This window comes from Terrapene carolina, unplaced genomic scaffold (genome assembly GCF_002925995.2).
Source record: "Terrapene carolina triunguis isolate 2854851 unplaced genomic scaffold, T_m_triunguis-2.0 Scaffold210, whole genome shotgun sequence".
NCBI classification, from domain to species: Eukaryota; Metazoa; Chordata; order Testudines; family Emydidae; genus Terrapene; species Terrapene triunguis.
In genome coordinates, this window is record NW_020664561.1 from 46,255,093 (window position 1) to 46,265,824 (window position 10,732).

Below are 10,732 nucleotides of genomic sequence, written 5' to 3' on the forward strand. Positions count from 1 at the left end.
ACCGGCCTGGCCCGCCAGGGGCTTTCCCTACACAAGCGGCGACCCCTTTTTGAGAAACCCTGCTCAAGATGTTATGGCATGATATCTAATACAGGAACTACTGCACTCATATTTTTAATGTAGTTATTTACATGTTTGATTCACTTTAAAGCCCACACATTCCCATGGGAGATGGTGGTAACGCTCTTCGTTTGCAAGATTTGTAAGATGAAAGACCATCTTTTCTATGAAAAGAAATCAGTAGTGAGCCCCTGATATAAACTGTTGTCTAAATGTAGGGAGTTTGATCCCTTCCCTCTGAAGTGAAAACTGGATTGTGAAGTTAATGCAATATTTTCTCATCTTCTGATATTCAGATCACTATGGCAACTGGAAGAAATGTGATGAGAGCTGTCAGAGTTTCTGAATTTGGTGGACCTGAAGTGCTTAAGCTCCTGTCAGATGTCTTATTGCCGAATCCGAAAGAAAATCAGGTGGAAATGATAGCTGTAAACTAAGATAATTGCATTGAATGGTAATGACTTGAGTATGAATTGAGTGAGTGTCCAAAGCAGAACCATCTTAATTCTGAATATGAGTAGGTTGAGCAGCATATACATAAATAAAGCCACAGGCATCAGATTTAACTAATTAGTTTTGTTATTCTAACACAGTCTACATATTGAATACAAAAGACTTTCCAAAATTGTTTCACATCCATACTAAGGGCTCTTTAATAGTCAAGTCAATTGCTTTAATAATACTAAGCTGTTGATGCAAAATTATGGTGATTGTAATGATATGTAACAAATAACATTTTCTCTTCAGGTCTTAATCAAAGTCCATGCATGTGGTGTAAACCCAGTGGAGACGTATATTCGTTCTGGTGCTCATGCTAGAAAACCAGCTTTACCTTACACTCCTGGCACAGATGTTGCTGGAGTAATTGAAGCTGTTGGGGAGCATGTAACTGTATTCAAGGTATTATATTCTGTTCCTTTTTTAATTGATTGCTTATGCTTTCCCTACATTATTGTTGCAGTACTTACTGCTACCTCTATAATTTATGGCCTGTCAGAATTTCCTCTGGGTTTTGGGGACCTCTAATTGGCCATGAAATGCATGCATCCGGGTCAAATTAGTGGGCCTATTCCTACAAGTGGCTCTGCAGGGCTGTCCCTTACACCCATACAGAGCCCCATAGAGATCTGTGGAGTTCAGCGCCGGTGCAGGAGCCTGACTGCATGGTGCTGCTTGCAGGATTGGGGTTTTGTTTACGCAGTCTTGGTCCAGAAACATTTTTGAAGCATTGTAGGTGTATTATAAATGTCAAGATTGCTGTAATTATTGTCATCATCGTCCTGGACTGACAGGAAGGACCCTGAGATTATTTTGCTGATATTTTTAATATTCAGACTTAAAACGAAGGGGAAAAAAATGAAAGGTGTATCTATTGATAACAATGTTTAAATACTCAACTGCTGTCTCATGGTTATATTTCGCCTGCTGCCCTTTGGTTAAACCATATCTTGGCGAGGGGGAAAAAGTGGGCTGTTAAAAGATAAATGTGTGTGGGGTTTTTTAATTGGCCTTCTCTTTTATTTCCTTACAGGTGAGTAAGATTCTTGACCAAAGACTAACAGTAGAATATGTATTGTTTAAAAACTGTATTGGGGTAGAGAGTTGGGATTCTCCTATTCTGAAGTCATATATGACAGTTATTGAGGAGACAAGAGCCGTGCTGGCCTGGAGATGGAAAATAAGGCAGAGGTGTTAACTTCAAAAATAAACAAAACACTTTTTGTTTCAACAGATTGACAGCTCCATTTTCTTTGCTTTTAGTTTTTCATGTAAATTTTGGCATTTTCTGCTTAAACTGAAGGGAAAGAAGATGAGAGCAATAGTTGCAGACAAACAGCTTGAAATGGCTGAATAGAGGAGCCAATCAGAATAGAGAGATTTGCATATTGATGGTACGTAAGAAATAGCCACATAGCAATTATGCAGATCTTGGCACTCTGGCTAATAATAGGTGTCAGCAAATCAAAGCGCAGGGATTTACATGCTATGCAGGTACTAAGATAATCATACGATGATTTTGAAAGTCAGACACCCACAAGTGGTCAGAATGTACGGAACTGAGGAAAAATTGTACAAAACATGAAATTACCATGTTCTAAGAACTGGGATGTGCTATATGCAGCTCACAACCAGTACCAAAGTAGTTGATACTCGGTAGCTGGCAGGGCTGGAAATAAGTGTTAAAACACCCTGTGTGTTGGGATGTGTATTATTCCCTGTTTCTCACACAGCCCACTTGGTGATTTGTGTGGAGGTTGTGATTTTATCCTGTTGAAGGACTCCTAACGATAACTATTACCAATAACTATTCCTGTTAAGAATGTATACTTCTCAGGCTTCAAAAACTGCTTAAAATGTTTCTGACATTTTCCTTGTGGAGTCCAGCTGGATGAATTCAGGTTCATTAAGGATCACCTTAATCATGCAGTAGCTTTGTGTGTGATGATATAGAACCTAGGATGTAATCTGCACACACACACACCTTTTGAAATCTGGATATACAAAATTGTGTTGCAGAGATTTCACTTCCTTGATTTTTATAAAATCCTTTCGGGAAGATAATTATATATAAAACTTTTACAGAAGTGTTACGTAACAAACTTTGACTAAAGTACTTGGAACTTGTGTCTAAATCTTTTTTTATTTTTTCTTGCCAGAAAGGTGACAGGGTTTTTACTAATGGTACCATCTCTGGTGGCTATGCAGATTATACAGTTGCTGCAGCTGACACAGTCTTCCCCTTGTCAGATAAATTAGACTTCAAGCAAGGTGCTGCCATTGGAATCCCATATTTCACTGCTTACCGTGCACTCTTCCAAAAGTAAGATGCCATGCTCTGTTTGTATCTTCTGCTTTTGAAGACTTAAAATACAAACTATAGAGTAGACACGCCATCCATAATAGCCAGTTACATGGCTTACCTTTTCAGGGCACACTGCAAGGCCTATTTTATCTCTCTCTTTCATAAAGAGATGGGAGACTTCTTAGGTAGGGTAGTGATGGGAGGAGGACTTTGGTGGGGATTCTGTTGGAGGGTTAAATTAAATGTGTTGCCTACATTATTGTCAGAGGGTTGTGATCTGGAGGTAATTGACCGTCTTTTTCTTTTTAAGAATGTATTTTTAAGAGTGCATCTGGGGCACCCAGAACTGGGATGGGCACTCTATATAATAAAAAAGTGTATACACTGAAAGAAATGAGTTAATTGTTTTCCTCCTTCTACCCCTCTTTACCTCACCACTGTCCTTAAGAAGGACTAGATAGGACTTGTTTCAGTCATAATTTCTGCTTCTTGATTGAACCAAGGGGTTGCAGTTGCGTAACCTATCTTTCCATCACCTCTGTCTTCAGGAGCTGTTGGCAGAACTCCTACTAGCTCATCTATCTAAGTATTTAACCCTACCAATCACCATGGTATTGATTCATAAATCTGTACTATAGTGATAGACAAGAGTGCCTTGTCAGCTAGGGGATAAGAGATCAGGACTGGGAATCCAGTCTAGATAAATGCATAGAACAAAGCATTGGGCAATCTAGTTTATCCTTTGAAAAAGTATGGGTAGATTATTTTAAAACCTGGAAGACTAAAGTTGAAGAAAATGTTGTTTTGAATATTAGGCTGGTGTTAATACACACCTATACCAACCATGAAATTGGTACTCCCATTGTTGTAGCTTATATCTATATTTACATTCAGGAATGAGAGCTTTTAGAATTATTAAGATATAAGAACCGATTCTCTTCTCTAATCCCAGAATGAATCAGGACTAACTCAGTGTAAAACTAAAGAGAGGAAAATTAGGCGCATTGAATGTGATCTAAAAAGATATATATTTAATTCATATAACCCAACTACATCTTATGGCTAGACAATGCATAGAATCTGCTCAAGTTACAATGTATTAAATAGTTCAATACCTGTCATTTTGTCTTCTAGAGGGCATGCCAAACCAGGGGAAACTGTGCTAGTCCATGGGGCAAGTGGAGGAGTAAGTATTTTGAAAAGACTTAAGTTAGCAAGTATTTTGTGTATCTATTTTTGTGATTGGTTCTAAGGCAAATGATTCTCTGTCATGAAGGCTCTTTACACTTAAAGTTAAATCCTATCATCCAAAATATAGCAGCCTGAAACTGCACAAATTACCACATATGGCCCCAAATGCTGATGTCATATGAACTTAATTAGATCATATGTAGGGCATCCCATGGTGTAATCACAAAGTGGAGAACGGTCAGAAGCTGGGTCAGGAGCCATACAGCTAGTCTGCCTCAGAGAAAAGTTAAAGGAAAAGTTGTGTTTTGAAAAATTAGGCAAACTATCCTTAGTTGTGCAAGAAATGCTCACTGGCTGGATGGGGACTTTCTGTGCTGTTTCTCACCCATTAACTGTAACCTAGCTAGAAAATGGGAGATGTTGGAGGAGATAATCTCATACCTGAATGGACTTTAAGTTTTCCCAACTAGCTTCTGTATTTACAAAAGGCTAACCTTTGGCTCTGCTGAATAAACAAGAAGGCTGAGGTAGAGTAAGAGGGAATAGTTAAACTTTAAGTGGCCTCTATTTCCCCTTTCCAGCGGCTGGAAAAACTGTTGCGAGCTGGCCAAGTTTTGTTGAGTTACTCGGTTGGCTGCAAAAGGCTGATTATGAAAGTCTCACATGAGAGAAAACTCAGATCTCTTGTAATATACTAGACTAGAAGGACATTCAGCAATATGTTTTTTCTTTATTTTCATAAATTGAGTTTTGATTTTCTGTTTCCACTTCTTTTATATGCTTCTGGGAACACACACATGTTTTTGCTTTACAATGACATGGTCCACAAATAAGATTATCTTCTATAGATTTGCAGACTGTTACAAAAACATTTGCAAGTGCAGTGAGAAGAGAGTAGGCAAAGAGACACATACTATATTGATAAGCGTGGATGTTTGTGGTACGTCTTTCATTGACATACGCTTCTACAATGATCCTTAAATCTTGCATTCTTTTCAGGTTGTTCATTGAACAACTTTTGGATGTTGAGATAATCTAGTCATGCCGTGTGTTAGTTTGAAATGTAAATGTCAAAGGTGACTTCGGTTTTTCAAATAGGTCAGTTGATAAGCCCCTGGCAAGAGTGATGGTCATGAGGATTTCTTATGGGGAAGGCAGTTTGTTTACTTTACATAACACTCCTGGGTGCAAGTTTCATTAGCAAAGCCATAAATGACAGCAGATGGAATTCTGTTGGTAACAGAAATGGAATGAGGCAGTTTGCTACCAGTAGAAGAGAATAACAGCACTTAAATTAGCCGAGGAAGTGTCTGTCTCCAGGGCTGGTCAGGATAAGTTGCAGAACCTGCCTTTGCAGGAGGAACCAGGTTGAGAGTAACCCCAAAAGAGAGGCAGAGTTTTGTGAATGCTTGTTCTTCGTTTCTCTTTTGCATTCTGCACACCATGTAAGCAGTCAGTGTGAGCCAGCTGAGACTGTGATGTGCCTCATGGACTTGAAGCCTGCTTGTCCTCCGGCACTAAGAAGACTTTACATCTGCTTGGCACTAATAAAACACCTCTCACCACCAACTGAAATATAAAGCAGGGATGAGAGGATGTGGTGGTAGGGAATGCAGATGTTTATTTGGCAGGATCAGTGTCTGACCAGGCTTCCAGTGGTTTTACTTGCTGCCTAAGAATGGAGGCTCATGTGCTTACTTCCCCCTCCAAAATCTGCTACCCTCTGAGGCTTCCCTGCTTGGGAGTTTTCTCTGGGGTCCTCACAATATCTGGCAACTACGCTTTGCAGGGCTTCCTTTGGCTTTCTGAAACTAGAGTGTGGTTTCTCAGGACTCAGCAGAAGGGGCAGTGAGACTAGGGAGTCTCGTCTGTTGCGTAATGTTGGGAGTCTGGGGAATGAGATGCTAAATGGACTTATTCTGCAGTTAAGAGTCAAGGTTGTGATACATTATCTGTGGTATATGGTGATCATGTTAGTAGTGTCTGTCTGTGGGAAGAAAAGATCATATATACTGTTACATGGCTTAACTTTTCACTTCCTTGGTTTTGTGTCAGGTATATTGTGTGTGCAGCACCTTTACTAGTATACAATGTGGGGTGTGTGTGTGTGAATGTAAATCAAAATACTGTTTCAGTTATGCTAGTGATTTGTTAACTTAAAATATGTTTTTATGCATAATCTGACATGTAAAGTACTGAGTCACTGATAGGTGATATTTATATTAAGAGTGGGAAAATAAATGGTAAAGGGAAATGTAATTCATTTTTCCAGGTTGGAATAGCAGCATGCCAGATTGCCAGAGCTTATGGTTTAAAGGTTTTAGGCACAGCTGGAACTGAAGAAGGAATGAACATAGTTTTGAGAAATGGAGCCCACAAAATGTTTAATCACAGAGAAGCTGATTACGTTGATAAGATTAAGGTAATTTACTACCAGATTGAAAGTTTCATAGATCTTTCACCCTCTTTCTCCTTCCATTAAAATATTCAAAATCCATTTTGGTTTCTATCAATTATCTTCCTTTTAATTGACTAGAAAATGTACTATAGATGGCAATCCTGTGATGACAGCCAGATGAACTAGATAGATATTTTCTATTTGTAACTTTTATGAAATGAAACATTCGGTAAACAGCTCTTTATATTTTTCTTTTGAACCAAGATTAGGGTTCTGTAGGGGTCTGCCATTTGAGCAAAATCTACACAACCTTTTAATTTCTGCTCAAAGGAGAATTGTTAATTTTAAAGATATGGATACCAAGAATATTAAATCATAACTAAGACTGTGATTCTGTCACGGAGGTCATGGATTCTGTGACTTTCTGCGACCTCCGTGACTTCCCACTGCTCGGGCGCCCAGTGTCCAGCCGCACCAGCTGCTGCTGGAGCGACCTGGGGCCAGCTCTCCGGCGGTCCTGCGGACCACCCGAGCAGCAGTCCTGAGGGAGGCCCCAGAGAGCGACCGAGCAGTGGTCCCAGGGATCGCCCCGAAGCCAGCCACACTGGCCTCTGCTCGGGCGGCCCAGACAGCTGACTATGGGGACTGCCGGAACAACAGCCGGTGTGGTTGGCTCCAGGGACTGCCCAAGTAGTGGTCCTGGGGGTGCCCTGGGGACTGCCCGAGCAGCGGTCCCGGGGTGGCAGTCAACCCCCAGCACTGGAGCAGGCTGCCCCCTCCCTCCCAGCAGGGGCCCCCAGACCAGTGGGGCCCCAGAAGTAGAGTTTTAGTCAGGGGTATTTTTGGTAAAAGTCATGGACAGGTCATGGGCTGTGAATTTTTATTTATTGCCCGTGACCTGTCCATGACTTTTACCAAAAATACCCATGACTAAATCTTAGCTTTAATCATAACTAGGGCTGTCAATTAATTGCAGTTAGCGCATGCAATTAACTCAAAAAAATTAATCGCAATTAACCGCACTGTTAAACAATAGAATACCAATTGAAATTTATTAAATATTTTTGGATGTTTTCTACATTTTCAAATATATTGATTTCAATGACAACACAGAATACAAAGTGTATAGTACTCACTTTATATTTATTTTTGATTACAAATATTTGCACTGAAATAGAAACAAAAGAAATAGTATTTTTCAATTCACCTAAGTACTGTAGTGCAATCTCTTTATCATGAAAGTTGAACTTAAAAATGTAGAATTATGTACCAAGAAAAAACTGCATTCAAAAATAAAACAATGTAAAACTTTAGAGCCTACAAGTCCACTCAATCCTCCTACTTGTTCAGCCAATCGCTCAGACAAACAAGTTTGGTTAAAATTTGCAGGAGATAATGCTGCTCGCTTCTTGTTTACAATGTCACCTGAAAGTGAGAACAGGCGTCACATGGCACTTTTGTAGTTCTGTCAGATATGCTAAACATTCGTATGCCCCTTCATTCTTCCGCTACCATTCCAGAGGACATGCTTCCATGCTGCTGATGCTCTGTAAAAAAAAAAAAAAAGAAAAGTATTAATTACATTTGTGACTGAACTCCTTGGGGGAGAATTGTATGTCTCCTGTTGTTTTACCTGCATTATGCCATATATTTCACGTCATAGCAGTCTCGGATGATGACCCAGGACATGTTTGTTTTAAGAACACTTTCGTAGCAGATTTAACAAAGCGCAAAGAAGGTACCAATGTGAGATTTCTAAAAATAGCTACAACACTCAACCGAAAGGTTTAAGAATCTGAAGTGCCTTCTAAAATCTGAGGAGGATGAGTTGTGGAGCATGCTTTCAGAAGACTTAAAAGAGCAGCACTCAGATACAGAAACTACAGAACCCGAACCACCGAAAAAGAAAAACCAACCTTCTGCTGGTGGCATCTGACTCAGATGATGAAAATGAACATGCGTTGGTCCGCTCTGTTTTGGATCATTATCGAGCAGAACCCATCATCAGCATGGACGCATGTCCTCTGAAATGGTGGTTAAAGCATGAAGGGACATATGAATCTTTAGCGCATCTGGCACGTAAATATCTTGCGGCGCTGGCTACAACAGTGCCATGTGAATGCCTGTTCTCACTTTCAGGTGACGTAAACCAGAAGTGGGCAGCATTATCTCCTGCAAATTATAACCAAACTTGTTTGTCTGAGCGATTGGCTGAAGTAGGACTGAGTGGACTTGCAGGTTCTAAAATTTTACATTGTTTAATTTTTGAAAGCAGCTTTTTTTGGTACATAATTCTACATTTGTAAGTTCAACTTACATGATAAAGAGATTGTACTATAGTACTTGTATTAGCTGTGTTTCCTATTTGCTTTACTATCTCATGAAGGGAGGGAGCATTTAGAAACTCAGATCCCAGCAAGTCACAATATGATGAAGATCGACTTTCAGAATTGCATTAGATATGTCAGACTTAACATGTAGAAACCCCAGGTTACCTACAGCCTGTGAAATATACACAGACACCCAAATGTGAATTTTTCTCAGTTGGTTATCTCTCTTTATATTCTGTGTAGGAATTCAGTGATGTGCGGGGAGTTGATGTGATAATAGAAATGCTAGCTAATGTTAATCTCGCCACTGACTTACAACTACTGTCACCTGGAGGAAGGGTGATGGTAAGTATTTTCGCTGTCATTGCCTTCAAATTAAGTTTATAATTCATTGAAAAATGTTTGGATTAAGTGTCTCTCTTTTTTTTAAATTTTAAAACTTTTTTGTATCAGATCGTGGGGAGTAGAGGTCCAATTGAAATAAACCCCAGGGACACTATGATGAAAGAATCCAGCATAATAGGGGTTAGTCTATTTTGTGCAACTAAGGTAAGGCATTTTTAGTTCAAAGAATTTACTTAGAGGAGATATTCTAATAACTTATAAACTTTTAGTTTAAGCAAATTAAATGTTTAGCAAAATAGCATAGTTGGGTTTGATTTGAGGTGTAAGGGTACAATTTTATTAGATTATATAAATTTTATTTTTCTAAATGAACACGTAGAAGAATAGATAAATCTCAGAAATGTAATAAAATGCATTTTAATTGTGAAATTTGGATTAAAACTTTGTATAAACATGTAATATACTTTAAAAGTGCACATGACTTACAGTAAATACTATCTTCACTATACAGAAGTTGATGCATGAATGTGAAACCGCGCTTCTTGCTGGTATAGAAGCTGGCTGGCTTAAACCTGTAGTTGGCCCTGAATATCCATTGGAAAAAGTTGCTAAGGCTCATGAACACCTCATTAACAGCAGTGGTGCTTTGGGAAAGATGGTACTCCTTATATGATAAGTCATGTAATAAAGTTTCTTTCCACTTATATTGTGGCTGTTCTAATTACACCCTTGCTTATATGGTTCATTTAGTATGTTTTACAAAACATAGAGTTGATCACAGATATTCTATAGTAATAGCAAGTCTAAATTAGACAGGGAGGATGCCTTAAATGAAAATGCTTTATTATGTAATGAAAAGCAGAGAGTCAGATTTAAGCTTCTAAGTACTCTTTCCCCTCCTTCCCCCCCGCCCCAACCCCCCCATTTGGCTGACCTGGAAATTGCATCTTTTTCATTTCTGCATTGGTCTTGTCACTGATATCTGTTCTGTCCTATCCAGGTTGGAATATTGTACAATGCTGTACTTATTGCTTCCCTTGAATACTACAGGGAAGCTTTAGCTAGTGCAGAATGTGGCTTTCAGCCTGTCTTTTAAAGTGGAGCGACATATATGTGTAAGTAGGGCTCTGTGTGTTCTGTAGCCACAAAATATGTTGCTATTCACCATCTGCCACAGAAGTGTGCTTTAGAATCCAAACTTTGGTTTTAAAATCATTAACTTTCTGGCCCTTATGGTTGCTAAGAGCCTCCCTGATGTGAATTGAATGTAAACAGGTGCAGCGTTGTGTTCCTGAATCTGCCTCAAACAATATCCTGAGAGATGTAATTGCCCAAATTATCCCAATGGGAGGATGACTCTGAAGCCCAGTGTCATCATTCATTATTTTACTACTGATCTCATTTTAGCAGAAATAGCCAGATAATGTGCTGATTCCTTGCTATTGAAAGGGAGGGCAATGAGGAGTTCAATCCCCTCCCTCTTTCTTTTGAATTTAAAGTCAGTTCCCTCATAATGGGAGGGAAAGAGGACCCGCCTCCCTCCTGGGTGCCAAGAATTCAAACTGTCTTTTGCTAATCATCAGTCCCCTTCGTGAATACAAAAAT

At 39.3% G+C, this 10,732-nt stretch overlaps 1 protein-coding gene across 1 annotated transcript in view; it reads left to right on the plus strand.

Moving 5' to 3' along the window:
* The window catches only part of LOC113404989 (quinone oxidoreductase-like), an 18,773-nt gene extending 8,332 nt beyond the window's left edge, over positions 1 to 10,441 (plus strand). The window contains exons 2-9 of the mRNA XM_029912376.1: positions 357 to 473; positions 808 to 960; positions 2,718 to 2,881; positions 3,998 to 4,049; positions 6,327 to 6,476; positions 9,026 to 9,127; positions 9,236 to 9,331; positions 9,639 to 10,441. Of these exons, the coding sequence (XP_029768236.1) occupies positions 363 to 473; positions 808 to 960; positions 2,718 to 2,881; positions 3,998 to 4,049; positions 6,327 to 6,476; positions 9,026 to 9,127; positions 9,236 to 9,331; positions 9,639 to 9,800 (990 nt within the window). The 5' untranslated portion in view covers positions 357 to 362 and the 3' untranslated portion in view covers positions 9,801 to 10,441. The remainder of the gene's footprint in view (positions 1 to 356; positions 474 to 807; positions 961 to 2,717; positions 2,882 to 3,997; positions 4,050 to 6,326; positions 6,477 to 9,025; positions 9,128 to 9,235; positions 9,332 to 9,638) is intronic.
* Positions 10,442 to 10,732: the final 291 nt, after the last annotated feature.